The sequence below is a fragment of the Staurois parvus genome, unplaced genomic scaffold (assembly GCF_062004578.1).
Source record: "Staurois parvus isolate SC_StPar_1 unplaced genomic scaffold, SC_StPar_1.0 ptg000157l, whole genome shotgun sequence".
Taxonomy (NCBI): Eukaryota; Metazoa; Chordata; class Amphibia; order Anura; family Ranidae; genus Staurois; species Staurois parvus.
The window spans coordinates 7,617,256-7,638,416 of record NW_028317953.1 but is presented as its reverse complement, the minus strand read 5'-3'; the positions used below and the strand labels follow the sequence as shown (position 1 = coordinate 7,638,416).

Sequence of the window (21,161 nt, the reverse complement as noted above, 5' to 3'; positions counted from 1 at the left end):
CTGGTCCGTGTCAGTGCAACAAGCTCCCTCCCCCCCTCCCCTCTTTGTCGCAAGGCACGTTATGTGGTATTGTCACTCTTTACATTTAAAGGGGGGACTGTTGTTATATTTATTCAGTTTGAGCTCAAGCCCTTAATGACTGAGCTATTTGATTGGTATTTGATAAGAGAAGTATAAACTTGATTATTAATTAATTAATTATAGTAGTTGTTATTATTTATTTACTTAAACCAATAAACCAATAAAGTGCCGCGGCCAAACTTTTGCCAATAAAGATTGTGCGTGCCTATTTATTTAGATAGTTATATATTGGGTATTTGGGAGAGGAAGAAAAGGTGCGGCTTGCATTCCCATGATAATATTTTTGTGATGAGAGATAATGGAAAATCCTTCTATTAGCAGATGCAATGTTCCAAATTACAAAGGAATATGAAAATCCTTCAGGGAAAATTTAAAGACTCCCATGTGTTTAACAGAAAAACAAACTGCTGAAATAAAAACCTTGTTGGGCTTTTACAGATTTTCACATTTGTATTCTAATACAACATTAACTGGCCGATTTGGCTATGAACATTTTACTTATACTTTTAGTGATCATTGTCGTTTTATAATTCATGATCATTTCTGTTACATATGTGTGAGCTAAGTAATAATCAGCTAGGGCTGCAGACAGAGGGGGCTCCACCCACATGACAATTTCCTATAAATTAGCACCTTGCTGTACTTTAAGGATCAAGGCATTTTCAAATGATTCACGTAAGGCATGAATGTGTGCTATCAAGGCTGCGACAGACTAGATCTTCGTATGCATCGATTTATTCTTGTGCACTCAGTTTGGAATGTCAATGTTATACCTCAGTGGAAATGTCACAAGCACTTTTGGAAATAACACATCATTTGTAGTAGATGAATTGGGAGTGTTTGACTCACAAAACATGATGATTCTGATAACTGTACTCATTTTCTTTTTAATTCTGTTGACTGTCCTGGGTAACAGTCTTGTTATTGTAGCTTTTATTGAAGACAAACGACTTCGAAACAGAAGCAATTTTTTTATTCTAAATTTAGCCATCTGTGATTTTTTCATTGGTGAGTCACTAATCCTATTCAATAAATGAAAAAAAAATGTATATTATAGACTAAAATATTGAAGATACAAAATAATTGCTTTGTTAAGTGTATCATTTTTATTCTGTATTATACTCAAGAATGAAATAACATTTTAGTGACAATAATATTGTATGTGTGGTTAAATGGCATTGGGCCTTTCTGTCCATTAGTGAGTACATTTTGTAAACTGTTGTTTTAAAATTTTGGTAATGTTCTATTGTAAAAATAAAATGTTTTTATTGGGAGTTGTCACTGAGGCTGGATCCATACTTTTTGTGTTGTTAAATGTTTGCTGCTTAGAGCATTTTTGACATATTTTTGTATGTGTTTTTTTCACTGATATGCGTTTTTAACCTGTATTAATGTGCATCTCGCTGCATTTTCCTATAGACATTTTACTGTTTTTTCCCTAAAAAAATCATCTATGTCAGCTGGTCAAATGGTATACCAAATAAAATGCAGTGCCATGTACTTCACATGCATTTTACTGCATTACTGTGTTAGCATTCATTTGTAGAACACACAGAGGCTGCATTTTCTGCAACACTTTGCACTACAGTACAGTACACACTGGCCTGATTGATCTGTATGACAATTCTATGTTTGCTGCAGGTCTCCTGCAATAACTGCCTATGTTATTCTGCAGGAAATTGCTTAGATGTGAACATAAATATAGAAAGTGCAAATTCACTTTTCTCCTAAATATATTCAAAGGTTGAGGACCTCATTCTCAGATTTCCTTACATACCCCAATCCAAACAAATTACTCTACATAAAATCTATGAACATAAAAAAATAATTATTTTTCTAGTGCAAATGATTGGCGATATCTGAATGAATAGTTACTTTCTACATCTAAGCTGTATTGCTGTATAGCAATATATTTACAAATAATTATCAGTTATGTTCTGTGGAATCAGCTATTAAAAATATTTGCATTATCCTTACAATATCACATGGCATTAACCTAATTCCATTTTTTGGCTGTGACACAGATTTTCTGGTTTTAGTGCTTTATGAGTCACTGAGCAAGAGCATAGATGCAGATCTGCAGTTCTGACGTCACTCTGAATTAACTGTTTGCATTCTTGTTTTAGGTCTGTGATTAAAAAGTATTAAAGCCAAATCAAAGTTTGTGAGGCCTCTAGATTTTTCAAAAAGTGGCAGCAACTGTTGTCCATTCTTCATACGTTTCCTTTCATCCAAGGCAAGCGACAGGTTCTTCTAAAATCACACTCTTTGCACCCACTGTTACCTTTGTCACACTCCCAGCAACTTTGTTTGATGGAGCCCTTAGAAATACCTGGAATTCTGGGTATTATTATTATTATGCAGGATTTTGCTCTGCGCTTTACAATATAAAGGGAGACAATACAGCAACAATACAGGTCAATACAAGAGGGTAAGGAGGGCCCTGCACCTGGGAGCTTACAAACTAATAGGAAGGGGCTGGTGGTACAAAAGGTAAAAACTGCTGGGGATGGACTGATGGGAGAAATAGAAGATTTGGTTATTAGCTGAAGGCAAGATAGGCTTCCCTGAAGAGATAGGTTTTCAGGGATCACCGAAAAGTGGGCAGAGTAGGCGATAGTCGGACAGATTGAGGTAGAGAGTTCCAGAGCATGGGGGGATGCTCTGGAGAAGTCCTGGAGATGAGCATGGGAGGAGGAGACAAGGGAGCTAGAGAGCAGGAGGTCTTGGGAGGAGTGGAGAGGATGGTTTGGGTGATATTTGGAGACAAGATTGGTGATGTAATTTGAGGCAGAGTTATAAATGGCTTTATATGTTATTGTTAATGTTTTGAATTTTATTCGTTGGGCAATGGAAAGCCAGTGGAGGGATTGGCAGAGAGGGGTGGCAGATATGGAACGGTTAGTAAGGTGGATGAGTCTGGCAGCAGAATTAATGACAAACTGAAGAGGGGATAGCCTGCGATTCGGTAGGCCAATGAGGAGGGAGTTATAATAGTCAAGGCGAGAGATAACAAGGCAGTGAATAAATTGTTTAGTGGCTTCAATGGTTAAAAAGGGGCGTATTTTGGACATGTTATGAAGGTGAAGTCTACAAGATTTGTACAGTGACAGGGTATAGGAAAGCATGTGATCTTCTCTATTTCTCCCTGGGATGCAGGGCTTGGGTTTGAGTGGCCAATCACTAGGCCCAAACACTAACATGTTGAGAAGAGGAGGAAGCAATTAGCTCCATGTAAACTTCAACACTGACCGACATGGAGCTTACAAAGGGATTAAACCTACAGATCCAACAGATGGCAGAAGTGTGAATCAGTAGATGGGCATTTGGGCTTTTGGAGAGAACCTGAATAGGCAAACTAACAGAATTTCTTTAACCGTTTCCTGACCACCCTATAGCAGAAATACTGCTACAGTGCGGCACGGGTGTGCCAAATCACGTATATATATGTAATTTTGCATTTCCGGGTAGGAGGCCATTCACAACTGATGCTGTCAGTCACTGGGTTCCAGCCAGTGATTACTCGCTGGCGCCCGGTGATTACCGAGGATCTCCGACACAGAGGAGAACTGTTTTGTTTACTAACACTTCTCCTCCCTGTCAGCTTGGGCACACTTCTTTGGATGGCTGTGCACAACACAGCCATCCAAAGCAGTGTGCTTACAGTGAAGCACACAGGCACCGTCCCATAGTAAAACACTCCCAGCACACAGTTAACCCTTTGATTGCCCCTCATGTTAACCCATTCCTGCCCAGTGCCATTAGTACAGTGTCAGTGCTTTTTTTCAGCACTGATCACTGTATTAGTGTCACTGGGGATGTCAATGATACCAAGTCAGTCCCCTCCAGCGTCAGAATGTCCGCCACAGTCCTGCAGTCCCACTATAAGACGTTGATCGCCGCCATTACTAGTAAAAAAAAATCCCACTATATATACTGCCAGTTGTAGAAGCTTTAACTTTCACATAAACCAATTAATTTACAGGTATTGGGATTTTTTTTAGCAAAGACATGTAGCAGAATACATTTTGGCCTAAATTTATGATGAAATTTTATTTTTTACTGGACATGTTTAATAGCAAAAAGTAAAAAATATTGTTTTTTTCTCAAAATTGTCCACCTTTATTTTTATAGCGCAAAACATTAAAAATGCACAGGCAATCAAATACCACCAAAGGAAAGCTCAATTCATGGGAAAAAAAGGACGTAAATTTCATTTGGGTGCAGCATTGCAGTACCGTGCAATTCTCAGTTAAGATAACGCAGCGCTTGGTCAGGAAGAGGGGTAAATCCTCTGGAGGGCAAGTGGTTAAGTAGTGCTGGTTCTCATAATTACATTACATTACATTAGTCTAAATGTTTGTATTGACTTGAGAAAAGAATAAGCAGGACAGTCTATACAATGTAGCATTTCTATTTTGTATCGTTCAAAGGGGCCTTCTGCATTCCACTTTATGTACCATATGTCTTCACCGGCAAGTGGATACTTGGGAAATTCTTATGTAAGCTCTGGCTCATTATTGACAACCTCATGTGTACAGCTTCAGCAGTTAATGTTGCTCTTATTAGTTATGATCGGTTTCTGGCGGTCACTATGGCTGTAAGTATTTTACCAGGTGGCTTATGTTAAAATTATTCTATGTTTTGTTTTATATATATATATATATATATATATATATATATATATATATATATATACACACACACACATACACACACAATGGCTGAATAATAAAAAAAAAAAACACATAAGCAAGAAATTCATTTGTTTTAATCTAAGTATAAGGCTGGCCATGCAATAAAAATTGTATAATTATATTGTACAGTGAAGGAAATAAGTATTTGATCCCCTGCTGATTTTGAATGTTTACCCACTCACAGGGAAATGATCAGTTTAAAAATCAAATGGTAGGTGTATTGTAATACTGAGAGACAGTCCAGCCTTGTGTAGGTCTACAATCTTGTCCCTGACATCCTTGGACAGCTCTTTGGTTTTTGCCATGGTGGAGAGTTTGGAATCTGATTGTTTGATTGTTCCTGTGGACAGGTGTCTTTTATACAGGTAACAAAAAGAGATTAGCAGCACTCCCTTTAAGAGACTGCTTCTAATCTCAGCTTGTTACCTGTATGAAAGACACCTGGTAGCCAGAGATCCTGCTGAATGATAGGAGATCAAATACTTATTTCCCTCATGAACATGCAAATCAGTGCATAATTTGTTAGACATGCATTTCTTTTGAATTTTTTGTTGCTATTCTGTCTCAGTGTTACAATACACCTACCATTTGATTTTTAGACTGATAATTACTGTGTGAGTGGGCAAACATTCAAAATAAGCAGGGGATCAAATACTTATTTCCTTCACTGTATGGCCAGCCTTAGTGTAAGTTGTTTCTCATTTGTAAAGCAAAAAAGTGAAAACTAACATATTAATAATAAAACTTTTTAATTCAAGACAGAGAATAGACTCCTTAGTATCATACCAATGTAAATGCTCATACATATACAACATTTTTTTAATTATAACACTGAACAGATATAAAAGACATACATTAATGCTGCTCTTGATTCATAATACATCAGAAACTGTTAGTACTTGAATGTGACCTGCTGTGAGCCTCTTGCAATCCCTGTTCAGCAGAGCTCAGACATAGCCTGTAATTCCTTCCCCCCTACCCCATGCCTTGCACACATTCTAGTTTCCCAAATTGGAAACTAGAGTGTATGCAAGGTGTTGAGGGCCGGGAGGGGTGAATTACACAGGCTATGTCAAAGCCTTGCTGTACAAAAACTGCAGGAGGCTTGTTTTTATTTAGTGTGCTAAAATGGTCACCACTGATTGCAAACCAGGCTAGGCAGATAAGTGCCAACCCATCCCAAACATGTTTCAAAAATGACAAATTTAATATACAAAACATATTTCCAGTAGTAGATTAAATTGACATCATAATTTAATCAAATAAAAGTAGGTAACACATCATACTAAACGTTGCTTTATACACACTGAGTGGAAGAAAATTTCACTGAAAACTAGGAATATTCCAAGCACATTTTTTTTTGTATTAGTTCTTTAGAGTGTACCTGTCACATTGCCATTCAGGGCCAGATAACTGGCTTTCTTGATAACCCTCTTCCTCTTCTGTTAATGCCTTCCCCATCCTTCCATACCCCCCAGTTTTCCCTTCTGGAATCCTAAGTGAAAGACCTTTTCGGAGCTTGAATACGCAAAGTGAAGGGATGACTTTAACCTCCCTGGCGGTCTAACTAATCAACATTTTTGAATGTCAAAGCGGTACATTGTTTTGCATGGAAATTTGTTGTTTTATATTGTAGGCCTGTAATTCTTAGGAATAACTCATTTAAATCTGTCCAAACAAGAGTCTAGTAAACATCCCAGGTATGATAAAAGTTGAAACATGAAATCATAAATTATAATATAATAATCATAAAAAAAAAAAATATAATAATAATAATACATTTAATTCAATAATGTAATCAAACCAAAAACACTGAAATTTAAAATAGAGCACCAAGTTCACACATCACTGAGCTCAGTCGCAGAATCATTTTCAGTGTCTGATGACAAATTTCCCCACGAATCACTATCGCTCAATTCTGCAAGTGATTCTAATTCACTATTGCTGTTTTCTAGCTGGTCTAAAACAGCTTTTGACCTAAAGAGACGCTTTTTGGATACCATGAACATTCCCAAGTTTGCAGAAAGAATGGTAAAAGTGCAGGCAGGGCACCGGACAAAGAACTAGGGCCAAAATGTAGGTGAAATGGTTTGATACAGTAATGTAATCCTAACAGATTACAATGTATTGTGTGTATGTCATATTTTTACTTTTTTGAGTCTCCTGCCGGTCCCATCCCCCTGCGTACCGACGTTCACAGGGAACAGAACCCGGAAGACGAATGCATCGGTCGGAGGACATGGCTGGAGGACACAGCTGGAGGACATCACGGGATCGCAGGACAAGGTAAGGATAGGGGGATCACAGGAGTAGAACTAGAGTAATAGAGTAATCCCAAGTGTGGCTCGGGGTTACCGCTTTTGGTACTGTAAATTAACCCCGAGCCACATTCGGGATTACCGCTAGGAAGGTTAAAGCTTATTTCCACTTTTGCAGCCAAATTGGGGTAACAACTACTTTATACTTGTTACATGTTCCCAATCACATAGCATAGTTTAGTGTTACTAAACCCAGGACCCTGCATTCACTCTGTCGGGTCTCCCACAGTAAAAAAAAACATGGAAATGCAATTATTTTTGTAAATATAAACTTGTAAATACTGTACATTTTCTCATCAGCAGTTAGAGCAGTCTTGTGACTTCTATCAGTGTCCAGTAGAGCACTGGTTAAAGCTTGTAGGAGGAATTTTCATTTAACCCTGATTATCCTATGAGGCTGCAGGACCCCTGAACTTCTGTCTGGACAGTGCTGATTGGCCCTGTGTTGATCACATGCACTCTCCCAAGAAAGAAAAGAAAACTCTCCAGAAATACATAACAAATTGAACATGTGCAGCTTGCCCCTAAGGCTCTGTTCTATCAGGAGATGGATTGGGGACAGCAGAAGAAGGGGAAGATCAGAGACGACAGGATCAAACATTTTTTTTGTACAAAATGCAGAGAATTAACCCCTTAGGTTCCACATTGAGTATAGCAAGCATACTATACTGCATATATAGACTGATTTTCACTTTAACAAAAAATGGCAGCTGATTTTTCCTTCATTATCTATTCAGGACCCTCCAGCAAGAAAAAAAACCTAGGTAGCTTTCTTTTTTTTTTATGAAGGGGCTGGCCAGCGGAGTTTGCCATAGTTAACCTTTTCTAAACTGTGCAGACAGATCTTCTTTGTAAATCGTAACTAGCATTGAATACTGTCTGTTCTAAAAAAGGGTTAAAGGTGTAGAGGCTGGGCATCTTGCATTGTATGGTAATGAAGACAGACCTAGGACAGGCTCACTCTAACACTCTAACCTCAGGAAGGATGTGGTAGAACTAGAGACAGCTCAGAGGAAGGCAACAAAGCTAATAAGGAGGCTGGAGAATCTTAGTTATGAGGAATGGCTACACATATTAAAGCGGTAGTAAAACGCACCAAAGAAGAAAAAAAATGGGCCCACAGTGGTTTTACTCATAATGTGCTAGTATGCACCACATACTAGCACAATATTACAGACTTACCTGAAACCAAAGCCCTCCAGCAGTGCACTGTCAGGGGTCAGGGCACTTCCATCTTCTCTTGGTCTTCCTTCTGGGTTCATGGGCTCCAGCCGTATGAATGGCTGAGCAGCGATGATGTCACTCCTGCGCATGCATGCTGGAGTCATGGGTACAGCACAGAGCTCCGATGGAACGCATTGGCCTTTCCTTCAGAGTGCATGCGCTGGAGACGTCACCGCCTGCTGAAAATGTAAATATCTCCTACACAGTGCACGTTTAGGAGACATTTACTGTACCTACAGGTAAGCTTTATTATAAACTTACCTATGGGTGAAAATCAAAGAAGTGGCTTTACTACCACTTTAAACTGATTTTCCCTGAAGAAGAGACGCTTGAGAGGAGACATGATCAATAATGTACAAATATCTAAATGATGGTTGTAGCATAGGGAGAAAACAAATCAGTCTAAGTCATTTAAGACCCATGGCCAGTCAATGAAGTTGGATGAGAAGCTGTTTAACTGGGTTCTTTACTGTTAGAGCATTAGGGATATGGAACTCCCTTCCACAATCAGTGGTGTCAGCGGGAAGTATCAATAATTAAAAAAAAAACTTCTAGGTGGGTACTTTAGCAAACACAATATACAAGGATATGGGAATTGGTAGAGGCATAATACATACACACACCCATACAGGTTGAACTGGATAGGCTGGTGACTTTATGCAACCTTACCAACTATTTAATGTCTGCATTCATAAAATAATTAAACCACCTTTTTTATCCACTTGTCCAGGTCACATACCGCTCTCAGCAGTACCGTCATTGTAAGACAGTGCTTACAATGGCTACAGTTTGGATACTGTCCTCTCTTCTATACAGCCCAGCTATTCTGTTCTGGGAATACTTACACAGTGACAGCTCCTTTTCTGAAGACCTCTGCTTACCTGCCTACTATTATGACTGGCACTTTCTTCTGGCAGCATCAACTTTTGATTTTATACTTCCTTTATTAAGCATTTCATTCTTCAATCTGGGTCTTTATTGGAACATCAGGACAAGAAGTAGATCAAAATGCTGTACTGCCGTACATCCAGGTTTTTCTAATAGAGGAGAGTTGCACCAAACACCATACATAATACCAGCAAAGCCTATCCCTAATAGGGTAAGTGACCAACAAGAAACAGAAAGAAATGTGGTCAGAGCATGTTTACCACAAGTGCTAAAAAGACATTTTTCAAAAAAGACTAGGACTTGGTTAGAAAATGTCCAGGAACAAACAAACCATGTGCGAATTGTGAAGTTATCTCAGGATAAAAAGATTGCCAGATCTCTCTTTGTTTTAGTTTGTGTTTTTTGTATTTGCTGGGCTCCTTATTCCCTACTTATGACAGCTCGTGCTGCCTGCCATGATTATTGTATTGCTTCTTACTGGTATGATATTACGTTTTGGTTGCTGTGGATAAATTCCTCAATAAACCCTATTATCTATCCATTATGCCATGAAAGTTTTAGGAGAGCATTTATCAAAATAATTTACAAGTTTGTAAGGAATCACTAATAGTTTTTGGTAGGAAAGTATAAAATAGTAATTGGTTGGATGGGATTTTTTTTTAAAATCAAAAGGTCTATTTACTACCATAAAAAAAACAAAATAAATAAATAATATCATACATCAAATACTATATAGAGCTATCCACAATGCTACTGGATAAACTGAAATAGCTACACATGATCTTATGAACCATAGGTTTGTTATATCAGTGAGGTTCTTCTAAGAGCTGAAGTTCCTTTCCTCAGCTACCATTTAGATCTATATCTGAGCTGAAAGTATGAATCCAATTGGTAGTTTTGGAGATAGCAGTAAGAAGTAGGAAGAGTGCAACAGAGAAGGTTTACCAAAGGAGTGGAAAAAGTTCCCTTTGCTTATTGAACATGGTGAAGCCATATTCTCTTTAATTTTCTAAGCATGTACACTAAACCTCCTGGTTTTTTTTTTTAATTTTGCATGTGGTTAGGTATTAACCACCAAGTAAACATGCTCTACTTCTTTATTAAATCAGCCCCAATGATTCTGTTATAATTCATCAGAGACTTGGTTAGAACTCTGTAAAACTACATCATATATAGTTAATAACTAATTATACCTGTATCTCCTCCTTAGGGCCAGTGTGTTTCCTTTATTTTGTTATATTCCTTTACTAATGTTGGATGTCTTTTACAGACAACTGAGTGCAATTATGTTATTGTAATGTTAAATAACCCATGAAGATTGCTGTTTCTTTGTCCCTCGAACTGTCCAATGTACTGTATAGCTGTAAGTTTTGCATTGAACTTTACATTGTAAAAAAAAAAAAAGGCGAATAAACCATTAAAAATAAAGCAATTTATAGTGTTTTTGTAATTAATATTACTGGATTTTATTTCTCATTGGAATTGTCTTCACAAATGTGTTTCTGCTTTGATAAAAAAGGAAATCTCATGAGTTTATATGACCAGCTAAATGTGTATACAGTAATCCTTTGTGTTAAAGGGACGGATATCACAACCAGCTTTTTCACATATTAACCGACTTGTCCCATTACAGTTACATGATTAACCCCCCACAAATAATATTTATGATTGCTGCAGAAAGCACTGTTTTGGGCTCCAACAGTGACCAATGGTTCTTCATGTTGCAGGGTCTGTAAAATTGTGAGATGAGTTGCCTGGGTATGGCCAATACTCCCTGCAGAACTGTATAGCTCTTGAGGAATCTTTATATGAGCATGTTGTGAACATGTGCAAATTGGTGATCATGTGAGAAGTCTCTTAAACATGTAACAGCCTCAATATTAGCATGTTTTTAATTACTGTGGTGTCAAGGCAGTGTGAAAAAAAAACAGCAAATGATCTTACTGCTGGAGTGCAAAAGCTCAGCAACCATGTAGCTTTTTACCCAAGGCTAATCAGATGCAGTACAGCAATACAGCACTTTACTGTTTCATGTGTTGTATGTAGAACGACAGCATGCTTTAGGCAGTTTTGCTGCCAGGCACAGTTAGTTGAACAACACAAATGAGGTGAAAGAGAAGTAAGTGCATCTTAGCTTTATTTTTGAGAAAGTGTTAAAGTCTACCTAGTTTTCTATGAAAGATACTGTATGTACTACTTAAGTCACTGACTGCTGTTTTACATGTTGGCAATACCATAGATCAGGGTATGCAATAAGAGATCTAGGGACAAGTGGTCATGCAGCATTGGAATAGGTTTTCTGGAGAAGGCATGGGAGCTTTATATATGTCACTGAGGTATGGTGTACTCCATGATCTGTGAGAACAGTTGGTTATGAGGCCTACATGTGTTAAAAATAAATTGACAAAGCCGTCAACCTTGATTTTCTATCGTGTGCCTCTTCGTCACTGCTGGAGGACATGCTGGCCTAGTCCAAAACAGACTTATGGGGATATCAGGAGGAATATGCACCTACTGTTATTGGATAGTGTGTTTGGGCCACAAAGTGACCATAGTGGTGCTGCGACTGGCCTTTTCTCCTCCATTCTCCTTTGATATCTACTGCTCTTCACCCAGATCCTATCCAATTCTTCGTTGTCAATGCCACCATCACCCAACTCCAAAGCTGAGATGATGAGATGAAGTTTTGGTTCAGGTGCTCTTAATCATCTTCATCCCTCTCACACTTTATTTATTCTACGAATGTCACTGCCACCCCTAATAACATTGCTAGCATCACTTGCAGTGACTTTTACAGTTAGAACTGTTTCCCTTGCAGATCTTCTTTTCATGGGCATATATCTGAGAAAAAGTCTGATTTGTAACATTTTAATATCTATACACAGCTTAGATGCTTGTTCAATAGGAAAAAAAAAATAATAGTAAATAGTAAAAATAAAAATAGAGGACACATTCAGGGTTGTTGAATTCCTATCGCCCGATGCTCGGGACATGTAGTTCCGGGTGCCAGGCAAGTAGTTTGTTTTTACTTTTAGCCCTGCTGCGGGCAAGCTCACCTGTCAGATGGAAGCATTCAGGTGGCAGATCTGTTGCCCGAATGCTTCCATACAGTACCAGCCTGTCCGCCCCCCGTGTGAAGCTCCCCCGCCCACTGTCTCCTGGGCTCTGCTTGCTCATCTGCGGGCCTGGGACTGGCTCAGAGTGAACCGACGGCTAGAGAGGAAGGAGGAAAGTGGACACATCCAATCCACTCCCCTTCTTGTCCTGTCCCAGAACTGACGTTATGATGTCACTTCCGGGTCCCAGTTGCATCTGCAAGCCTGGGACTGACTCAGAGTGAGCCGACGGCTAGAGAGGAAGGAGGAGAGTGGACACATCCACTCCACTCCCCTTCTTGTCCTGTCCCAGAACTGACGTTATGATGTCACTTCCGGGTCCTAGTTGAGAGACTCCCGGCAATTGAGGCCTGGGAAAGAATGTAATGCAGTGTGATGTGCACTGCATTACATTCAGGAGAGAAGAGGGGAGACATCCCAGGTCTTTTAGACCTTGGATGTCTCAATAAAGAGAACCTGTCACTAAAAAATCATTACATAGGGGACATTGTCCCCTATGTGATGAAAAAAATAAATGAAGTAAAAAAAAAAAAGTATTTTGTTTTAATTCTAAAAAATTTAAGTTACACCCAAAATTGAGCCCCCCACATATATGCACATACAAACGTAAAAGCACACTCTGGGGTGCCTACGTATGAAACCGTCTATTGCGATACACATGTTACATATCGCCACGCACACCAGAATGAGAGCAATAATTCTAGCACCAGACCTCCTCTGTAACACTATAATGATGACCTAGAAGGGGCTTTAAAAGCGTCATCTATAGAAAATATAGGGTACTGAAGTTCGTCGCCATTTCACGAGTGTACGCAAATTTAAGGTTTGACAAGTTGGAAATCTATTTACTTGCTGCAACCTCATCTTTTATAGTTTCCAAAAAAATAGGGTAATTTATTGCTTTTTTTGTGCCATAAAATTAACTAACTTTAATTTTTACTGAAATGTTGCAGTAATACCATGCAACATAAAAACTTGAAACTACCACTATTTCTCTAGGGTCTCTGATTTCAGAAAATATATCATGTTTGGGTGGTTTGTGTAATCTGCATGCCAAAAATGATATATTTTAATCTTGTGCAAAAAAACGCCGGAACGGCTCTGGTAGCGAAAGGGATAAAGGATAAGCCTGACAATTCCCTTTCCTGACAAGCACCCAATCAGTGCTCATTACACTGCAAGGTCTCTCTCCTTCATGCTAGTTCCGAGTGAGGTGCTGGAGACAGGCAGGGAGGGGAGGAGGTTATAAACAGCGCAATGTTAAAAATATTAAACTTTTAAGTCACCATAAAACCCCTTTTGTTTTTAAAACATTCCTAATATCACCTCCAATTCAAATACGGTTTTGGTTAAAACATTTTTTTTTTCAGCTGGACAAATAGATTGTCATGAGGGACAAGTATATTGGGACACCGATTTAGTCCCTTGGACAAATAGTTTTTTCAAAAATTTCCACACCCTGTAGGTCCTAAGCAAATTAATATTTATGCACTTAGATAAGAAAAATGTTTTTGCTACATCTTTTTCTGTAAATATTTTTATTGCACACTTTTGACCTTTTAGTAATAAATATTTCTTTCTGAAAGTGTTGAACTGTTTCTCACGCTCTTTAATGCAAACTTCCTGCCTCTGAAGAGCGCTACAGTGTGTGTGTTTAACCCTCTGTATAACCTGCCTGCGGTGACAGTGGTATACAGACGATTATCCAACCATCATAGTGTAATTGCTGATATTGTCGAGTTTCCTCTTTCTCTGTACAAAAAGGAGGTGCTGGCAGTGTGAAGGGTTAATTGCGCAATTAACCTGATCCAGTAACAATCGCGCTCAGGCTGCAGGTACATCAATTGTGATCCATTAGCTGGAACATCGTTTTGCAGGGTGCAGCTGGGCGTGGCATTGTTACGCACGTGACAGCGCGGTTTTAGATTGGCTAGTCCTTCGGTCACGAGTTTGTTGAGAAGGGCTGGGGTCTGATGCCGCGATCGTCACAGGCACTGCTGGGCACTGATCGATTATCCAACCAGACGATTATCCAACCATCATAGTGTTATTGCTGATATTGCCAAGTTTTCTCTTTCTCTGTACAAAAAGGAGGTGGTGGCAGTGTGAAGGGTTAATTGCGTAATTAACCTGACCCAGTAACAATCGCTCTCAGGCTGCCGATACATCGATTGTGGTCCAGTGAGCTGGAAAATCTTTGTGCAGGGTACAGTTGGGCGTGGCATTGTTATGCACGTGCAGCACGGTTTTAGATTGGCTAGTCCTTCGGTCACGAGTTTGGTGAGAAGGGCTGGGGTCTGATGCCACAATCGTCACAGGGACTCCAAGGATTTCATGTAAAATCGCATTAGTCGCTGGATCGCTTTTACAAGCAGCAGGAAGGGACATCTCACCCCTGCCACCTTCCACGGCTTTCTCATGCTCTCCTGTCCCACTGAAGAACCCGATAATGCAGCTGGCTGACCATAGAGCTGGCCGGAGACGGGAATAGCTCCAATTATCTCTATGGTTTAAGAAATCGGAAACAAGCATTTTAACATTTCAGTTTTGCAGGATATAAACAGCACCATTTTAAAATTGGAAAAGCATCTGCTCACACCGATCTTGGTGTGATCAGATGTTTTAAGGGCAAAGGAGAGACCTAGAGTCTAATAGACCCCAGATTTCTCAGAAAATAATACCTGTCACTGCCTATTGCTATCACAGGGGACACAGTGGTCATGGGGGGCGTGCTGTGTCACTCTTCTTGTAGCTGCCACCTGTCCTCAGTACATTGCGGGCGGGTGGTCCTTAAGTGGTTAACAAAACAGAATGGGGTGAAACTATTAAGAAAAACAGGTGAGAAATACATACAATCAATATAAGAACATACAGAAAACACAATGAATACTTAGACTATAGATGGCAATAGGCTAGTCTCTCCAGCATTGCTGCCTTTATGTGTTTTGATAGCTAGCTCCTTCTCTCCCAGTTTCTAAGATGGAGTCCGAGCTTCCAGGATGTATCCCTTTCCTTTCTCTCAGAATTGTGGGAATTTTTATTAACCAGTCTCTGGTTTCTGTAAAACAGTAAATTCATTACTGGCTCCATCTGGTGGTCAAATTTGATATTTCAGGCAGGACAGGCATAATATATTCTCCTGTTGGCAGCAGAACACCTTCTGTAGAGCAAAATATAAAATCATAAATTTTGTATTCTTTCTTAATAACCTGAGACCTAAACACTTCTTTTTTTCACTTGCTGGAGAGCTGAAGGATTCTTCCTAAAGGGTCCGCATGTTATCTTTCCGGAGCAGTGGGGGAGAAAGAGGCACAGGAGGATAAAGCATTCCAGGTAAAGGGGACACACTTATGACTCTACATCAGGGGTCAGCAACCTGTAGATAGTGATCTACCAGCAGATCGCGGCCAGGTGACTGGTAGATTGCCTTGTTCTCTCCCCTTTATTCACTATGTGATGCCTGTTTATGTGTCCTTGCTTCATAAGCCAGTTATAGACTTGGGCGGGTGGCCACTTTTATGCATGTTTGAGTTTTTGGTACGTGGGTGCACTAGGGCCCTGGTTGCCATTGTGCTACATGCTGGGGTCCAGTGCACTCCTTTGCCTTTAAGAGGGGTGGCTCCCTCAGGTCCACCTGCCCATGATCTATCCATTAAATGCATGTGCCTCTACTATGGGGACTCACAAATTTTAGAGTTAGGACCACAGATTACCAGGGTGCCGTGTCGTGGCTCTGTGGCTTACGTATGTATTTGCAAATGTGTGCTAACTAAACCCCTGTTATAAACGCATACTGTTAGACAGGTTAATTCGGTTGTTAGCAAGCTGGCTGGCAAGTTGTCCAAGAACATTGTTCTCTCCCCTTTATTCACTATGTGATGCCTGTTTATGTGTCCTTGCTTCATAAGCCAGTTATAGACTTGGGCGGGTGGCCACTTTTATGCATGACTGGTAGATTGCAGCCTGAGCTTGCTGACCCACCATCTCAGAGCATCAAACAGAGTTCAATGCAGAGGGACTACTTGTAAAGTTGGAACTTTAGTAGGGAGCAAGAGCCACATAACCCGAAGCCTCCTCTGTAGTGCTGGCTCCTGTCCCATGCAGAGTGATACCGACTGCACTCCACCTCTTATCCCAGAGTGTTGCCAGCAGCAGGAAAGAAGAGATCTTCAGGTCAGTGTGAAGCAATATACTGGGCATAATAGTTTAGGGCTACTTTCACACTGATGTGCTGTGGTTTACCCACACCACGGGTTCAGTGCAGTGTACCTGCAGCTTTCCATACCCAAACTGCAAATGTAAATGAACCCTCACTGTTCTGAGCCCCCTATAGGGCTGCTTTCACACTGTTGTGCTGTGCTCCGAGGATCGACCTGTTGGAGTCCAAGAACCCAGACTGGGGAACCAACCACCAAATTGTGGAGCTTCACTTCAGGAAAAGGTGAGATCTTTGCCTTTTGGGTTATAACAGTCAGTCAGGACCTCTTGACAGTAATCGAGGGAAGGGGAGTCTGATCACCTCCCGAGGTGAGCCCAATCGGATGATTGCGCATTCTGGACTAACCTCCGGTCAGTCAGTGGACCCTGTGTAGGTGCAGTTCTTGGTACTGGGGCTGATATTGTCCATTCCAAGTCAACAATAAGAGGAAGCGCTTGTCTTTTAATCCTATTGTGTCGAGGATCTCAGACCCCTTGCCAGATTCTCAATCCCCTACTCCTCTGTGTCTTTTTTGGTGTCTGTAAGGAAACAATATGGGTGGTTATCAGTCAATCCAGACCCTCTTAGAGTTCATGGTCAGTAATTTCAAGAGTGGATTTTGCAAAACCTGCCACTGAAACTCAGTCCTAAAAGGTTAGAAACACTGTGCGAGAAAGATTGGCCCTGTTATGGAAAATGTTGGCCGCCCCAAGGCATGTTTGATTTAGAGATAATTGACCAATTTCAAGAATATATTAGGTCTGATTCACAGAAGCATGACCAGATTCTGTACATAAATTGTTGAAAGAGTTTGACTGAGGAAGACACTAAGTGGATACATAAAGGAGCAGTATAGAATTATGGTTATGACAAAGGTAATACCACAGACTAAAAATACCAAGTGTACCTTTTCACAAACTGAGGAGACAGATCTGCCTCCTCCATATGTACAAGGACATACCACGGGTGAATATAGACAAGGGACAAGCCCTGACGCCTCTCCCCATAGATAGTGGGAATTTAGTTCAGACCTCCTTCCCAAAGCAGATACGAGTACACTGTCATATCTTACCAAACATGTTCATACTAACACCCCAAGTCATGACACGTTTAGTACTAGCAGTAGGATGGGAACTGGGGGCACAGCAACAACCGATGGGCACACAGCTCAGGTGTTCATTTCCACCCTGAAGAATCCCAGTGCCAGTAATTGGACTCCATCCTTCAATTTACCCATGCAAATGCCCCTAAGGGAACAATTGATAGGAGGCCACCGAATTCTAGTCTACACTCCCTTCACCACAACTGACTTACTAAACTGGAAGACCCATAACCCCTCTTATAGTGAGAAACCACAAGCTGTGACAGACCTTCTCCATTATGATAATCCAGATGCATAACCCCACCTGGTCTGACTGCCAGCAACTTCTACTGACTCTTTTTAACACAGAGGAAAGACACAGGATAACCCAGGCAGCTCTTAAGTTTGTTGAAGAGTTGGAAAAAGACAAATGTTACCCCCAGGACTGGGTGGAGGCTCATTTTTCAAAAACCGAGGGGAATTTGGAAAAACTTGAATTTTATCAGAAAGCTATTACAGAGGGGATGAAAACAGCCGGCAAGAAGCCCACAAATCTCAGTAAGACGACAGAAGTTCTTCAACAGCCCAATGAAACTCCAGGAGAGTTTTATGAGAGACTATGTAAAGGTTTTAGACTATATACCTCATTTGACCCTTAAGCAGCTGACAATCAGATGTTACTTAACACTGTTTTTGTTAGTCAGTCCAAAAGGGATATTAAGAGGAAAATTGTAAGAGCAAGAAGGGTTCGCTGGTATGAACATTTCACAGTTGTTAGAAATAGCTACGAAAGTGTTTGTCAATTGGGATTTAGAAACAAGATGAGAGGAGGATCAGAGAATGAAGAAGGTGGACATGTTAGCAGAAACTCTAATGGAGAGATCCAAAAAGACCAGGGAACGTTTAGACGGAAGGAGGCCAAGAAAGTGAAAAAAAGGAAATTATGTACCGAGGCTGGGAAAAGATCAGTGTGTACATTGCAAACAGGAGGGACATTGGAAGTGAGAATGTCCCCAAAAAGAGGATCTGGGAGACGAAGATAGGACCCCATGAGAAGGGAGCCACAAGAAGGACAAGCTCATAACAGATGATATAAAAGGAAAAGGCAAGAAGACAAATATGCAGATTTTGTGGGGCTAGCAGGCTCTGTGTATCCATATGAGGATCAGTACTGAGACCGACCGGACTCCATTCCACTAGGCCCTCTGGGAGCCCATGGTCACTGCTACAACTACTGTGGGAGGCAGACTATAAAGGTATCCAGAAAAAAGGCTTAGTTGTGCAAAGAGACTGTAAAATACCTGGGATTTAAAGTATCACAAGGCCAGAGACAGTTGGGAGAGGAAAGGAAAGAGGCTGTTTGCCAAATCCCTTACACCAACAACCAGGCATCAAGTGTGTGAATTCCTGGGAGCAGCCGGATTCTGCTGGATCTGGATACCAGACTTTGCCACAAAAGACAAGCCCCTCTATGAATCTACAAATGGGGGAGAGAGCGAACCGTTCCTATGGCAAAATCAACAAGACCAAGCATTCCGAGACATTATGCCTTCCTTAATGCAAGCCCCGCCACCTGCCACCCTGCTCCCCACCTCAAAGGAACCCCTAATACATGACTGTGTCCAGGTAATGGATGAAGTCTATGCAAGTCTGCCAGATTTGAGAGACAGCCCCTTGGGAAAGCCAGACTTTGAATATTACACCGATGGCAGCAGTTTCGTAAAAGACAGGATATGTTACACAGGAGACAGTGTTAGAGGCAGCAGCCTTACCACAGGGAACTTCTGCACAGAAAGCAGAACTGATTTCACTGACCCGAGCATTACAACTAGCTGCAGGCCTAAGACTGAATGTTTATGTGGACTCTAAGTATGCTTTCCTAACTCTTCATGTTCATGGAGCCCTGTATAAGGAAAGAGGACTCATCACATCTGGGGGGAAGAGCATCAAGTATGGGACAGAAAATACTAGAACTTTTGGAAGCAGTATGGGCCCCCTCTGAAGTTGCAGTGACACTGTAGGGGTCATCAAAAGGGAGACTCCTAGGTGGCCAAAGGCAACAGAAAAGCATGTCAAGCAGCCAGGGAGGCAGCACTCCAGCGGTCCTTAAAACAGATTATGGCCCCTCTGTTCCCAGTACCACTCTCTGAATGGGACCCAATCTATACAAAAGCAGAACGAGAATGGATAGAGACTGAAGCTGGAAAGTACAGGACGACCAGTGGTATCAACTGCAATATGGAAGAATTGTCAATCCAGCTGCTGTAGCAACTGAATTAGTGACAGAATTCCACAAAGAAACACACACAGGCTAAACAGCCATTGAAAAGGCCCTAGAGAGACATTTTTACATTCCCCGAATACCCATGGTAGCACAAGCAGCAGCCAGTAGATGCGTGGAATGTGCCAGAAACAACCCAAGACAAGTGCCTGTACCAACTCCTGGAGTACAAGCAGTAGGGGCCTCACCAATGGAAGAATTAATGGTCGACTTCACTGTTATGCCCCCTCAGGAGGATATAAATATCTGCTAGTGGCCATCTGCACCTATTCGGGCTGGGTGGAAGCCTGGCCTACATACACTGAAACTACCAGAGAAGTGGTCAAATGCCTAATACAGGAAATTATCCCCAGATATGGAATTCTCTCCTTCATAGGCTCAGACAATGGTCCCGCCTTTGCACACAAGTGCCTTCAGGAATTAGCAACCGCACTCAAGATTACTTGGAAACTACACACCATATATAGGCCTCAAAGCTCTGGAAAAGTGGAAAGAATGAACCGCACCCTAAAGTTATAACTTGCAAAACTCTGTCAGGAAACCCAAATGAAGTGGACCTTGATGCTGCCCATTGCCTTGCTGAGAATCTGGAGTACTCCAACAAAGAGGACACATGTGTCCCCTTTTGAAGTACTATATGGTAGGCCCCCACCCATCATTAGAGGTATCAAGGGAGACTTACACCAGATAGGGGAGGGTGGTGAACCGTGAACTGTTTCAGAAATTGGGGGAAAATATGCAGGATATAGGGAAGTGGGTTCAAGAAAAACTCCCCATAAGCCTGTCCAACCCCGTCCACCCCTGTGCACCAGGAGATGCAGTGTGGGTAAAGGAGCGGGCGTAACCCCTTTAGGGCCCAGATGAAGAGGTCCTTAAGGTGGCCAAGGTGACCCCGTGGATACATCACTCCAGGGCAAAGTGAGCTGCTGATCACACAGATTCCTGACTGAGTAAAGCAGAACCTCAAGACCCCTTAAAGCTAAAGCTGAGCAGAGAAATCAGAAGGAAGAACTCCAGCCCTGCTCTCAACACACCTGGAAGCTGTTGAGTCAACACACGGTGGAAGAAAGGGATACATCTGATATCTGCTAGAAGGAAGAACTCCAGCTCTGCTCCAGTCACACCCGGAAGCTGACTGGTCGACGCACAGAGGAAGAAAGGGAATATACACCGATATGATGCCTGATAGAAATGTCTTAATAAAATTGCTGGTAGCCATAGCAATACCTCTGGCTAGGACAATAGGAGGGGGGGGGGGGCAGATCATGTGACCAGTG

At 41.2% G+C, this 21,161-nt stretch overlaps 1 protein-coding gene across 1 annotated transcript; it reads left to right on the top strand.

Moving 5' to 3' along the window:
• The first annotated feature begins 839 nt into the window (after positions 1–839).
• On the top strand, positions 840–18,262 carry LOC149463200 (histamine H3 receptor-like). The gene is made up of 5 exons (XM_089675751.1): positions 840–1,089; positions 4,515–4,681; positions 9,051–9,419; positions 16,658–16,765; positions 17,915–18,262. Exons 1-5 carry the CDS (start codon positions 840–842, stop codon positions 18,260–18,262), a joined length of 1,242 nt encoding a protein of 413 aa, XP_089531877.1.
• Positions 18,263–21,161: the final 2,899 nt, after the last annotated feature.